Source organism: Uloborus diversus, chromosome 7, assembly GCF_026930045.1.
Source record: "Uloborus diversus isolate 005 chromosome 7, Udiv.v.3.1, whole genome shotgun sequence".
Classification (NCBI taxonomy): domain Eukaryota; kingdom Metazoa; phylum Arthropoda; class Arachnida; order Araneae; family Uloboridae; genus Uloborus; species Uloborus diversus.
The window spans coordinates 115,315,852-115,330,745 of record NC_072737.1 but is presented as its reverse complement, the minus strand read 5'-3'; the positions used below and the strand labels follow the sequence as shown (position 1 = coordinate 115,330,745).

The window sequence follows — 14,894 nt, the reverse complement described above, 5'->3', positions numbered from 1 at the left end:
ATTTAATATACCATTTGAGCAACTAAACTAAAAATGTGAAAAGGTAATTACTTTGAAAGTATAATCAAAATTTATCTGAAATATAATCTAAAATATAATGATTTTTTCTTGAAATTATGATTATAATACGCTAATTACTTGAAAAACAGAGTCAAGACAGAGGAGCAAACGCTCCGATCTTGTACAAATGGCTTCCTAATTCACTGTATTCTTGCTTTTTTTTACATGGTCTAAATCGCGTAAGAGGAACATTCAAGCAACGTAAAATAACCAACATACAGGCAGGCAGTGAGAAAGGACATGCAAGCTTTGTAAAATAAACAACATTCAGTAGGAGTACGGTCTCTATCGGTGAATCCTTATTGTACTGATGCATCTGTGGAGTGGTGTGAAATTCTTTTCTTGGGATTTAAAATAAAAATAACCCCCAAAAAAAGTTGGCGACTGTAGAAATTTTTTGGGGTCGCCAATTTTGAAAACTGAGTCGCCACATGGCGAGTGGCGACCGTAAATCTTGACCTTTAGCCCTTAACAAAGCGAGGGGCCCTAAGCTATAGCTTGCTTAGCTTGTACGTAAATCCAGGCCTGGGCTTGCCCCTCCCTAACATAAATCCTGGCTACTCCCATGAGTACAATTGTAACATAGGATTTAATTTCAGCATTTTCATTAATTAAATAAGGCTTAGTCTCTAAAAATGCTCATTTTGTTTTTCAACACTAACAATTTGTAACCAACATCAAAATTTAAAAAAAACTATAATTTCCTTTATAATATTCCGTAAATCAATCTTTGTTTCCTTTTTTACCCCAAATAGTTTTTGTTTTTATATAGAGATTGGGAAAAAAAATCTTGACAAAAAGAGCCAAATATCTCATATTCTGTTACAGTACTTTTCATATTTTTTTGAGTGAAAAACTTAAAATTTAGGATTTTAATGTTGAACTGCATATTGTACGGTAAGGTGGTGACCATCTCCTCCAGGACCAATGCCCCCCTCCCCCTTTTGCAAAAAATAACCCATGAAACTTTTATTACTTTCAAATTCATAAGCAAAAAGGTTGAAAATGTTTTAAATTAGCATAGTTTAAAACATTATTTTGTTTATTTTGTTGAATATCGTTGTTTATTTTTTTTCTAAATTTCAGTTTGTGGTGATATACATGGTCAATTTTTTGACCTGATGAAGCTTTTTGAAGTTGGTGGTCCCCCAGCTACTACAAAGTATTTATTTTTGGGTGACTATGTCGATCGAGGATACTTCAGCATTGAGGTATTTAAGAACTTTTAAGAATATTTTTTACCGTGTTTGTTTTCATGTCACTGTATCTTTCAAATTATATTTTTATGTTTTACTTGAAAGTGCCAAAAGTGTTAATCCTAAAATTATTTGTTGGATTTTTATGGTTTATATTTTTGATAATAAATGTTTGAATTGAACCCTGATATCTCAATGCATTTTGCTTTTTAACCGACTTCAAAAAGGAGGCGGTTATCAATTCATACCGTATGTATGTTTTTTTTTTGTTTGCCCACTGATAGCGTCTCACCTAGTGAACTGATTTTGATGATTCTTTTTTTAATGGATAGGGGATGGCTCAACTTAGGTCCCATTACTTTGTTTGACTATATTTGTTCTTTAGAAAAAAAGTTATGGGCAAAAAACAGTAAATTTTGTGCAATTTCCCTATTAAATGATTAAAATGATATTGTAGCGAAGTTCGCACTTTTCATCCGTGGATAACGGTGGCTCAGTGGTAGAATTCTCGCCTCCCACACGAGCGACCCGGGTTCAATTCCCGACTAGGACAAAGTGAATTTTACTAAAATTTCCTTTTTACTGTTTCCCGTATTTTCTCGAATCTTCTATTAATTTCTGTATCTTTCCAAGTCTGGAAAGTTCCAGCACTTTCTCAAGTTGTATATAAGGAGATGTAACGTTCATTCGTGGTTCTGAATAAAGATCTCGAGTTGAGACTAACGAGTATTCGCTTCATTTGGCTTTCACATTGTCTTCGCTATCTTCATCTACACGACAATATGAAACTCATTGTTATAAAAGTTTGGTTCCATATACCAGTAACATTAATAGTAATTGTAATGATAATTTTGAATGAAGGCTTCTCTGAAGCAAGCATCAAATTTCTTCAAGGGATATTTCGATAATGGGGAATCTGGCGCTGTCGTCTCATTTTTGGCGTAAATAATTTTATTTTAGTAACCCTGCTGATTTATAGTAACCCTATGTGAATTATCAAAATCTTCCTTTCTTCAGTGCTATTGCTCCATAGTAGGGGTAAACCTAACCTGGAAGCGAGGTGTTGCAGTGATTAGGATCTGCTTAGCCTTCACAATGCTACCATTAGGTTTGACTCAATTACTCTGTAGTATTTTTATCGTTATCATCTATGCCGATAACAGATGATCGGGGCTAAGTAAGAAAATACAGGATTGCATCATGAGCAACTTAGATGCTGTGGAATGTAAATTAGTTAGGAAAAACGTAATACTTAAATGGTTATAATTAAATTAACTATGCATGATTTCCAGAGAGGAACAAAGATAAGTTTTTAGTGCCAATCGCTTAAAGTTTAACGCGTGTCAATGGTTTTTTTTTTAGTATGGAGCATTTTTAAGAAAAAAATGTGAAGTTTTGTGATGGTAACTTCTTATTATTTCTCAAATACCTACATTTACACTAAAAAGAATGAAATAAAAAAATATTGAAAAAAAAATAGAACCAACTTCAAAATTGCTCTAAAAAGTGAAAAATAATTTTATTCTTTAAACACCATCGATAATGCTTTTAAACATAATTTTTGAAGTTGGCGCAAAAACGATAGATAAAATCATTCACAGCCATAATTCAAATACAAGTATTAATTTAACCAGGCCCAGTTTCTTCACTATCACATACATTATGCATTGATGACAGCATATTTGAATAGCGATATAAATGTTTCCTTCGTAACTTTGGATGCTTTTCTGAAAAAAAAATATGAACGAAGCATGGTTACACTGGATTTTACGTTTTGTTTTTGCGCCAACTTCAAAAATTATGTTTAAAAGCATTATCGATGGTGTTTAAAGAATAAAATTATTTTTCACTTTTTAGAGCAATTTTGAAGTCGGTTCTATTTTTTTTTTTCAAAATTTTTTTATACTTTAAATTGTTTTCTTAAATTTCGAAAAGCTTTGTTTTGTATAATTGCATGTCAAGTGTAGTTAAATTGAAAGTTAGAAATGTGAGTATGTACAGATCTGATTTTTGCTAAACAATCTGTAGATCTTGTTTCGAAAAAGGTCAGTTGCATTAAATACAAATGTGGAACATCGGAAATGTGCGGTTTTTAGCCTACTTTCCCAGTAAAAGTCGAAGAAAGAAGAAAAAAAGCATGAAAGATGGCTCATGCATCTTAAAGATATCGCGAAAAACAAAAAAAAGTCAAAAATAAATACCATATCTAAATAAATATTGAAAAATTAAAAATTGGAAAGTAGGGTATTGAGTTGAGGGAAATGTCTATCTGTCTGTCTCCCCCTAAAAACTTTTGAATGAATGGTCCGATTCAAACAAACTGTTTTTGTTCGAAAGATCTCGGCAAAGACACCTCATTCCCATATTTCACTTTTTGATTTGAACTATTTTTTGTTCAATTTTGAACAGTTCAAAAAAAACTTAACATTAGTGCCTATGGGGAAATTCAAGGCAATTCCGAACTGTGAGGCGAATTTGCTTCAAACAAACTTTGTAGGAAAAAGCTTTTGATGAAAAACTTGTATATAAAATATCTTTTTGAGTTGAACAATTTTCCATTCTATTTTGAACAGTTCAAATCCCTTAACATTAGCGCCTATGATGAAACTGAAAGTCAATGTAGATTCCGTACTTGAAGGCGGATTTACTTCAAACAAATTTTGTTGGAAATAGCTCTTGACGCCAAACTCCAGACTCTAACTCCAAGAATTTAGGGGCACCTGACTCCGACTTCTGTGCCCGACAATTAATCGAACTTAAGACTCTAACTTCGTAGCTTTGGCAAAAATTTATGCACGGAGGACAAATGACCGACTCCTTTATCCCAAAATGAAATTGACTTTGAAGCTATGGTTTTAACTGTGAAATAATTATTGTTGATATGACTTGTTTTTATTTTCACGCTAAAGTTTTAATTTAGGTATTTAGTTTTCGACGAGTAAACTCAAAGTCATTTATGTTTCTACATAAAGATATGCACAGACGATTTTTTTTTTTTGACAATGGAAATTATTTCTTTAAGTTGACATTTTATTGTTTTTATTTATTTTGGTAAGTGCAGTAATTCATTTAAAAAATTATTTTTGGCAACAGGGGAAAAAGAAACTATTTTTTTTTCTTGATATGATGTATTTATTTTAGTGAGCTTATTAATTTTAATTATTTTTAGTTTTGAAAGCTGTTGAAGAATTTTTGTAAAGGAAAAAAAGTTTATTAGCTGCTTTGTTTAAAAGGTGCTGCTATTTTTTTTTAGATGAGTAAGGAATATTTTATTCCTAGAAATCAGCTTAAAATATTAAAAAAATATGTTTGAAACAATTTGCGATTTTAGCTATTTTTGAGAATATTTATCAGGTACTTGAAAGTAGTATGGGTATATGGGAAAGTAGGCTTGTTTAGTTCTAGACGGAACTTCTTGTTATATTCTTGGTTGAAAAAACTTTTGTTGTCTTGGTCAAGAATTTTTGTAAAAATTTAGATTTTGCGATTACGGTTTTTGCTAATTGTTGCTTTATTCTGAATTATTATAAATGGAATTTGACTATTGAATTTTTTGTATTCTTATTGCATTCATTTTTTTTAATAAGAAGTGCATCTAGAATTAAACAAGCTTACTTTCTTTTATATCAACAAATTTTCTAACAGGAGCTATCTCTCTTTTGATTTATCTCAAGATCCAAATAGATTCAAATATGTTTTAAGCAGGGTTGGGTTTTGAACTGTCCAACACTGGTTTAGTACAGGACAGGTAGTTTTTACTGTCTAAAATTATGCTAAAGCTAAAGTCTAAAATTATGCTAATCTAGTCAATAAGTATTTACTGCAATATTTGTAATGTATAAATATAGATATTAATGAGGTTTAATTAATAAGTATTGATTAATATTTTTCTTAAATGTTCGTTTTAAAATACACTATAACAAAAAAAATCGACGCACCAAGAAGCAATCATCGGATTGCTTTGAAATTTTGTATGCATGAGTGTTTTGACCATATATGCAAGTGATTAAAATTTGGTGTCTAATGAATGAATAGTTTGATTTCCAACATATTGAAACTGCGCATCCAGCAGATGTATATAAACAGTAGTTCTTCAACAGTTGTTAAAACTTTCGGTTTGATTACAATTCAGATTACCTTTAAACAACTTAAAAAGGCCTCGCCGCAAGGTTCGTGCTCATTACGAGCAACTGTGAGAGTTTAAAAGAGGTCGTATCATTGGATTGAAAGAGGCCGGTTGGTCAAATCGGAGAATCGCTCGTCATTTGAGTCGAAGTAATGCGGCGATTCGAGGATGCTGGCAAGGATGGGTGGAAAATGGCAGATTTCAGAGTCAGGATGGTAGCAGTCGACCTAGGGTCACAACAGATCATGATGACCGAGTGATTGTCTGATCAGCTGTCACAGCGCTTTTTCTTCATTTCTATAAACCATCAGACGTTCAACCAAAACACCAGTGTCCATCATGATCATTTACAGACGGTTGGGACAACAAAATCTATGCTCTCGCCGACTGTTATGCCACCTGCCATTGACGCCTACACACTGCCAAGCCAGATTACAGTGGTGCATGGTTTGATCAGGTTGGAATGATGCCGACTGGGGACGTATAGTCTTTAGCAACGTATCCCGCTTCCAACTGTATCATGACGATCATCGAAGTTTTGGAGACATCCAGGGCAGAGGGTGGATCCTGGTTTCACTTTTGCACGCCACACTGTCCTCAACAAGGCATTATGGGCTGGGGTGCCATTTCCTTTGTTAAATGGATCCCTTTGGTCGCAATTAGAGGTACTTACTGTACAGTGGTACGTCGACCACATCCTAAGACCTGTTTTGTTGTCGTTCCTTTTGCAGTACCCTCGGCTGGTTTTCAGCAGGACAACGCCAGATAACATATGGCACGTGTTGCTATGAACTGTCTGCAAGCTTGTCAAATTCTTCCGTGGCCTGCTGGATCGCCAGATTTCTCTCCCATCGAGCATGTCTGGGATATGATGGGATGGCGATTGAATCTGGCAAGGAATGTTGATAATCTCGTCTGACAATTGGAGTGAATTTAGCCGGAAATACCGTAGGACACCCTTTGGGAGCTTTATTGGTATTTGCTATGTGGTGCTTCTGCTTGTATCCAGGCTAGAAGCGGGTCAATACCTTATAGAACTTATCAATGTAACTCTGACATAAATTATTCAATTGTTTTGAGAATTTGATAATTTACTATTCTGTGCATTGTTTTCCTATCCACCAACTTTCGTCTCAATCGGATCACCCCTTCTTGGTGCGTCGATTTTTTTGTTATAGAGTGTATATTTAAAAAAATGGTCAATAACTCTGTTACATAAAAACTTCCTCATGTAACAGTTGGTATAATTATGAAAGGAAATTCACAATACTACCAAGACAACTGATTTTAGTTCCATTTATGACTCAAAGGAATGTTATTAAAAGTGCAATATTTAGGTGAAAAAAAAAGCTATTTTTTTAATGGTTTGTGCAAATAAGTTTTACATGATGTTTTAATGAAAATAATGTTTCTAATCATAGATTAAAGAACACGAACTTGATCATTAAACACTTATAAAACTTGGACTTTTCTTTTTTAAGTTCATATTTTTAATATAATACATTCTGTAACTACAAAAATACGTAATTTATTGCATTAAAGTTATTTATTGCACTATATTTTGAACACTTTCTTTTGCATACATGCATTAATGTCAAAAAATTTGGTTTATGGGGGAAAAACTTTAGGATATAAATTGAAATTTTTAATGAATTTAATTTCTACATTACTAGATTAAAATCAGATGTATAAATAGGTTACATATATATTTATACTTGAATGTTCACATTAAATAGTCAAAAAAAACTTAATCTTGACACATTTTGTTCTGTTTTTTGATATTTTCTCACAAAATATAGTTTCAGACAGTTTTGTACACAAGGATTGAGCAGGACGGTATAAGCCTTGCCAACCCTGCTTTCATTTGCACACATGCATAAACATAGAAAGATTTGGTTGCTATTAAAAAAAAATGCGCATACAAATTAAATTTTAATCAAAAGTTCAACTTCTATGTAACTAGATTAAAATCGGCTGCATAAATAAGTTGAATGTTCGCATTGAATAACCTTCATGCATAAAAATCTTCTGTGCGGATGTTTGTCACTATAAGGCTTTTGAACAGCTGGACCGATTTTGATTAAATTTTTTGTGTGTAATTAAGTTGTGGCAAGCATGGTTTCGAAGCGCGATGGATCAAATCGGAAATGTTTTTGGTAATAAAAACATTGGATGGTTATATCTCCCAAATGATTAATATTTATTTTAACCTGTTGTTGAGCGAGAACTGAAATAAATATTTAACCCGTTGCCAAAAGACAATAAGAAAGCCAGCTCTGCTTATTGTAATAACATTTCTTTCCGTGATGTGTCAATTGAGAATAGATAAAACGTAGAGAGAGAGAGATGAAGCCTTCATTTCTTGAAAGCAACGATTTTAGGTCCCGTGATATATTTCAAAGTAAAGTACTGGAAGGTTCACACAAATCGTGTATTCTGTCGTCAGACCGGATCGGTGCTTTAGGTTTTCCTTACCAAATGATCAGAAAGTACTCTCCGACCATCACGAGAAAAGCCACTGCCGAAATGTCTGTGCCTGTCGACTGCTGTAGCAGCGGGGTGCATCTCACTTTTCCTAGGGAAGCTTAATGTTGGAAAAACCCTTACGGCTGCACAAAGGCGAGGAGACGAGTGGCAAAATGGCGCCAAAAAGCCTTCTTACTTACCCTTTCAGAAAATGAATAAGTCCGTTACAATGGCAGTAGACTGGCTCCATTGAGCTTAACACTAAAAGAGGAGAGCGAACTAATCGGTCCGTTTTTTGCCCTAGCGAGTATGGCAAAAGAATCGCACTTTTAACATTTAAACTCAAGTTTTATCATGTAAACCCTTTTGCCGTGCATTTTTCAAATCCTTAATATGTTCAAATCGTTGTGGCAAAAGAAGCGGTCTTTTGCCATTAAACAAGATGTTTTATAATACAATTGGTTTTGCCAAACTCGCTCGAAACTCAGACCGTGAGCCTCAGTGTAGAAGAATGGGAAGTTCTCTCTCCTCTTAGTGTTATAGCTCAATGACTGGCTCAGACTTGACGGTGGGAGCTTTTCTCGTGAAAGCCGGACATTACCGTACCTAGCAACATTTGTTTCTCGGTTGAAATCCGTCTGAGTTTTGGCAGATGATGGAATTTAAAGACGAAACAAATTTTATTTTCATCCAGATAAATTACAACAGGATAGTTCTGGACACAAAGATCAGTAGTGCAGTGGAAGATCTTTAGCTTTGGTGGAAAGAACAAATTAGGCAATATATGAAGTTTTAAAAGTTTTCATTCAAAAGATCGGACCGCTGATCGGTCGGAGTTGGCTTCGCTCACTGATCAGCTGGATTGCAGTAACATGGTGACTTGGCGACTATGGCTATAAACAATAGAGTTGCATGATCATTTGTTTACATTTTAAAGCTACTTTTAATATAATTTATTGTAGCTTTTGTTTATTTAACGAAATATTTCAAATTGCAAAGAATTGTTTTTCGTTTTTAAAGAGTTTTTAGTCATTAGGATGGGCAGAGGATGAGTGATTTTTGCTTATTTGAGAACTGCTTTTACCTTTATCATTTTTCTACTCTTTCCTTTTGATTGTTTTATTCTTTTTCATATGAGGGATGTTGCAGGTGGATTTCGCATTTGTTCTAGATGGGTCGTTAGATTTTTACACAAATCTAACTACCCATCAAAGGAAGATTCAAAATATTCATGTAAATTGGATAGGGCCACTATCAATTTCTCGGGGTTACAGTTATTGCTCAACAATTGTAGATCATTCTTACCTGTTGGCCAGAAGTTACTCCGATAGCTAATATATCAGCAGAAACTATGCACTAAAAACCAAGGACGCCCATATGCAAAATTTTAAAGGAGGGGGGGGGGGGGGCTCAAAAAATTTCCCCCATGGTTTAGCAGAATACTTTCCCCTTAGAAACTGATTTCAATACACATTAGGTATATTAAAATTTGACATTTTTAATAACTTATTCATTAATGGCTGGAATTTTTTTTAAATACATTTTAGCAAAGAAAAAAGCTCTAAAAGCAAAGAAATTCTCATTTCGAAGGGGAGGCTCAAGCCCCCCTTCCCCCCCATATGGGCACCCTTGCTAAGAACTAAAGAGATATGTGATGCTAATATTTCTTTTACTTAAGTGGATAAAAGTTGTTATACCTGAATATAAAATGATTGGCCTCTCTAATTCTGCATTGTGCTTTTGTGTCAAATATACATTACTGTAAAAGCCCTCATTTTCATATGTAATTGAAATATTTTGCTAGGTTTGAATTTTCACCATTACGACAGGGTCATGAAAATTGTGAAAATATGTGCTTTTACAGGATGTAGCAACCTGTGCTTTTCAAAATTATATAACACTAGCTGTAACCGCACATCTCTGCTTGTGTGAAAAAATAAATAAATAAAAAGCTTTTAGAGCAAATATAAATCTTCCTTTCCACTCTGACATAAGAAGGCTTCTTTTTTCCCCCTATTAGCACCTCCCCCGAGACATTTTTCCTATTACAATTAATATAGCAGGGTTGTGAATCGCTACAAAATAAAATATTTTTAAGAAATTAAAATGAGGAAGAAGAAATAAAGGAAGGATTAAAAAAATTTGAATCATTAGGGTGGATTGAAGAACATTTTTTTTCTCTTATCAATTTCTAGTGGCGCAGAAAACTTTTGCATTTTTTAGCATCCTTATAACAGGAAAAAAACATAAAAAATTTATAAATAATTTTTGAAATTGCGCAAGGGCCCTCAAATTGAGAAGAAATAGAAAAAATCTGCAATTTTTAAAGTCTTATATTTTTTTCAAAAAATAATTACTTCATTTCTAATAGTATAAAAAATGCACTTTGTAGTTACCAAAATGTATAGAAAAAACTTGGGGCACATTGTCGATCATTTGTATTCGGGCAGAAAGCCTTAAAATACCGTTTTTAAAGTATGTCATATTATTTTGAAAATTCTTAAGCTGACATAAACCTATGCTATAAAAATATACTATTACACATCCATTTTAATGTTTTACATACATTTCTTTGATCCTTCAATGACTCAGGACTCACGACGTGCAGGTCTGTCATTTTTTATTTTTCCATTGGGGGGGGGGGGGAGGGGTCAAAGGGTGCAAATTCAATGGAAGTTTCAATGGAAAACAGCAAAAATCATTCTCACCCAAATGTAAATACATTTATTTCTCAAACCCGTGAGAGGAGGGGCGATGAACCACCCCCTGACCCCCTAAATGACGGCCTAATCACGTGGCAGTGGCAGCAAGTCGAGTTCCACTCATCACCCTATCCAATCAACCAATTTGCATGTGATTCATTATACTAAAGTTCTTTAAATTCTGAATTCGTATGAAATGTTCTTGATCTTATTGATATTTACTATGAAAACCGTCTCGGCTTTCACGCTTGCGACGTTTTCCTTCAGCCTCTGTCTCAAGTTTTGCTCATCTCTCTAACGATTGAGTGTGATATCAAATATTCAAGTTATGGCAGAGCTTTTGCATTCAATAAATATTAAACATCCGTTTTAATGCTCTACATATTTTCCCATTATGTTAAAATAACTCAGGACGTACCACGTGTAGGTAGCAGCAAGTCGAGTTCTCTCCCCCCTCCCTCACACACACTACGCAACGAACCTACCAATCAATTTGTGTGTGATTTTTCTGTTTAGGTTCTTTAAATTCTGACTTAGTATTAAATTTTTCATCAAAGATCTTCATCTGAATTTTCTCTACTTAATAAAACCATCTGGGTTTTCATGCCCGCAAACTTTTCCACCAGCCTCTGTCACAAGTTTTATGCATCCCTCTACTGACTGAGTATGGCACAGAAATTTCACCTTTTCGTTGAAATTTCCATGCCCTGAGACAGAAATTTCAACAAGTGATCCAGAGTTAGCTGTTAAGAATCCCAGACTCTCAGTCCTTTCCAACAGTTAACTGTGTTAGGCGTTTCCCAAATCAGTCCGACAAGCGTAATGTAGATACTGGGAAAATTATCGTAAAGACCTACGCTTTTCACCTCCATATTCGGGAATTTATGTGAAAATTGCACCTAAATTAGAATTTAAAAAAAACTAAAATTTCAAATTATTTCAAACAGATCTGCAAACCTTTTCTGGACTTAAAAAAATTAACTGTAAAATTTTCATATAAATCAGCCGGGTAGTTCTCGAGTTTTGTGTGTTCAAACAAACTGGTGCCTTTTGGAGACTTCATTTTATACCATGTAGAGATTTCTAAATTATTTCATTCTGATATTTTCACTTAAACCTTTTTTTCTTACAGTGTGTTCTTTACCTATGGTCCCTGAAACTGAATTTCCCGACAACGGTATTTCTTCTAAGAGGAAACCATGAATGTCGGCATTTAACGGAGTACTTCACCTTTAAAACAGAATGTAAGTTTAAAGCTATATTTCATTTATTAACCACTTTTGTTGAAGTTCAGAAACATTCTCAGCTTTAAAATTGCAATATATTTTTTAAAAATTAAAATTTAACCACAGGGGGATGAACTAAATTGGGACTTCCCCAAAAATATAACATCTGGAAAAAATCTTTATTTTATTTGTTGGGGTGTAATATGTGATATTTTCATTAATTTTAAATGTGAGAACGTCATTCAATTTTGATTCATGTAACATAATTGTTGGTTTTCATTGAAATGTTTACTGTTCAATGTACAAATATTTCAGTTTTATTTTTCAAGAAATAATCAATGTTAACAAGAAATGTGAATTTTCTTCTATTCAGTAAATTTGAAAATTATTAAGTATATCTTGAAAACTAAATTCAAGTAAAACTTTATTCAAAAGACTTTTACAAGATTGCCAGGGACTAAAATTTAGGGCAAAATGGTGAGATTGCTGTCTTAATTTCTCAGCTACCTTCTTTAAAAATAGTCTGAGCCAGCAACTCCTCATGAGGAAGGTTCATTTCGACAGAAATATTTATGTCAAAGTGCATTAGGCTGCCATTTTTTTTTTTTTTTTTTTGACTCGTCTGTAAAGCTACTGATGTTAATAAGAGAGAAAAGAAAAGTGTAACAAAAACTATTTGGGGTCTCAGGTACATGTAAGTATTGTTATTGATTGATTATACATGTCTTTACTTCATTTTCAATAGAGAAACTAATTCAACCAAGAAAATTTCTGAATTGAAAGTGCTTTAAAGTTCAGTTACATGTTACAAAGGGCCCTTTAAAGTGCTCAATTTTGGACAAAAAGTCTTAATTATTTTGACAAGGTGCTTTATTTTTTATTTTTTTAAAACAAGTCCTTAGAAAATGAAAAATTGTTCTTCATCTTTCTCAATAATTCTCTCTCTTTCTCTTTAATTTCAAAGCCCATTATTTATTTCTTTGACTGAAATTTGAAAGTTCAATGAATTAGTAAGGAAAACTGCACATCTTTGTTTATGCTTTGAATTGATTTTTTCCTGCTAAAATAAATACTGCTTAAATATTTTTAAGCATCCCTGCTCCTGTTTCCTTAGTTTCCTTTTGTTTTCTTTTTAAAACTGATATGTGTTTACATTGTATTCTTAATTTTTCCATTTCATTTTATAAAAATTTATATTTTCTCTACTTGCCCATTTGGGGCAGTGAGAAGCAATGGGTTTTGGACATTTTCAAGTTTTGAGTGAAACATGTTTAAAGATAACATCCTAGGTAGACTTTCATTGAATTTTTTTCCCCCTTAATCATGCTGTGTAGCAGCAACTAACAGGTAAACTAGTGCCATCTGTTGCCCCAAGACAGAGGAGAGGTTTTGTTATACTGATTATCTCCAAATTTTTAATTTTGCCACTTACGTCCTTTTGCTTCTCACTGCCTCATTTGTTATTGGGATCTCCAAGAACCAGATATAAATACTGATAGTACACAAATTAGGAAAATCTTATGATTTATCAAGAACCCTAAAACACCCTAATTGGTTTTTCTAATTCAGAGTTTTCTTATCGTGCTTGACAGTTGATAGCTCTTCCACATCTTTTTATCTTGTAGTTACAAGGTCTAAGGCAGTGATTTGTTATTACTGCCAAATTTGTATTAATTTGTCTTTTTATTTTGATACTCGAGGAATTGGTTTCTTTTTATTTTGGTTCTCAAAATGTGTGCCCCCATTGCTGACATAATACATCTTCAAAGCTGGAATTGTTTTACTAGCCAAAAGAGTGTGGTACTTCAGCAGCAATTGGAGAGGTCATCCAATGTTGTTCTTGAATCACTGAAATTTCTTTTTAAGGGCTCAGTATAAGTTAAGGTAAATACTACTGGTGTTATTTACATTGAAATAAATAAGCATAACACCTGAAATACCAGAACATATACTGACCAAGAATTACCATAGTAAACTGGGGAATAAAACTACTTTTCATACTAACTTTAGAAAAAGGATAAGTATATGTAGGTATGGAAGACTTAGACAATTGCTATTAAAAAACACCAACAGAATAGTTTTTTCCTTTTGTGTTTCACTGACATATAAAATCTTTTTAAAAAGTCTCTCTTCCCCTGAGAGGATCTTTTTTAAAGATGCCCCCCCCCTTATTTAATGCACATTGTTTTTATTACAGGAAAATTGAATGTTTGTGGATGACTTATTTATTTTGTAAAAACTTTTTAACTGTAAGAAGTTAATACCATTATTTCCCCCTAAAAAAGTGAGCAAGAATTCCCTCATGTGACCCTAATATGAGCAATATTTTTTGATGAATTGGTTCATGAAGATTGTATAAAATGTTAATGTAAAACGTGTGGTGACATTCAGCACCAAATTTATATGAAACTAGAAGCCATTATTTTTCAACAATTGACCTTAAATGAGCAACAGAGCAAGCATGGTATGAACCATTGATAACTCTCCCCAAAGGTATTGCAAAACATGATACTTACGATGGAAAATCAAGTGTTTGAAGTAACTAGAGGTATTGAAGATAATATTAAGATTTGTTACTTTTGTGTTTCACAATCTTAAATATAATTTATAAATTAAAAAATGTCTATAAATATGAGACACCTTATTTTCTAGTTTTTTAAAAAAACTTAGCACATGGTGCTTTTTCTAACCAATTAACATTAACTTGTGTTTCAGGTACTGTTTATTATTATACACAAATGCGATGAAAATCGCTCCTTAACGTATGTTTTCTGTGAATTCTGTTTTATGCATGTGTCTACATTTTTGGGATAGATTGTAGTTTCTGTACGTGCAAAAATATTTGTTTATTACTAATTAAAACAATCTTCTAAATGTGTTCTGTGTCTTAGTAAAATATTTTTTTAACTAAAAATTAACTGGGTTAATTGTACAATTTATGCAGGGTGTTCCACTTTAACCTACAAGATCTCTATTTTTGAAACCGTTAGTCCTAGATGCAGAGTTTAGGTATTAAAAGTTTGAAGCAAAATTAAAAATGAGTCAAGAAATACAAAATGTATCTTTTTATATGGGCCCTAGGTTCCCTAACTTATGTTTAGGGAAATAATCGCCATTG

The 14,894-nt window shown here is 33.1% G+C and overlaps 1 protein-coding gene across 1 annotated transcript in view; it reads left to right on the top strand.

Annotated features, from left to right (window-relative positions):
• LOC129226624 (serine/threonine-protein phosphatase 2B catalytic subunit 3-like) overlaps window positions 1-14,894 on the top strand; it is a 63,211-nt gene that overhangs the window by 24,772 nt on the left and 23,545 nt on the right. The window contains exons 3-4 of the mRNA XM_054861255.1: window positions 1,147-1,271; window positions 11,683-11,794. Coding sequence (XP_054717230.1) covers window positions 1,147-1,271; window positions 11,683-11,794 — 237 coding nt within the window. The remainder of the gene's footprint in view (window positions 1-1,146; window positions 1,272-11,682; window positions 11,795-14,894) is intronic.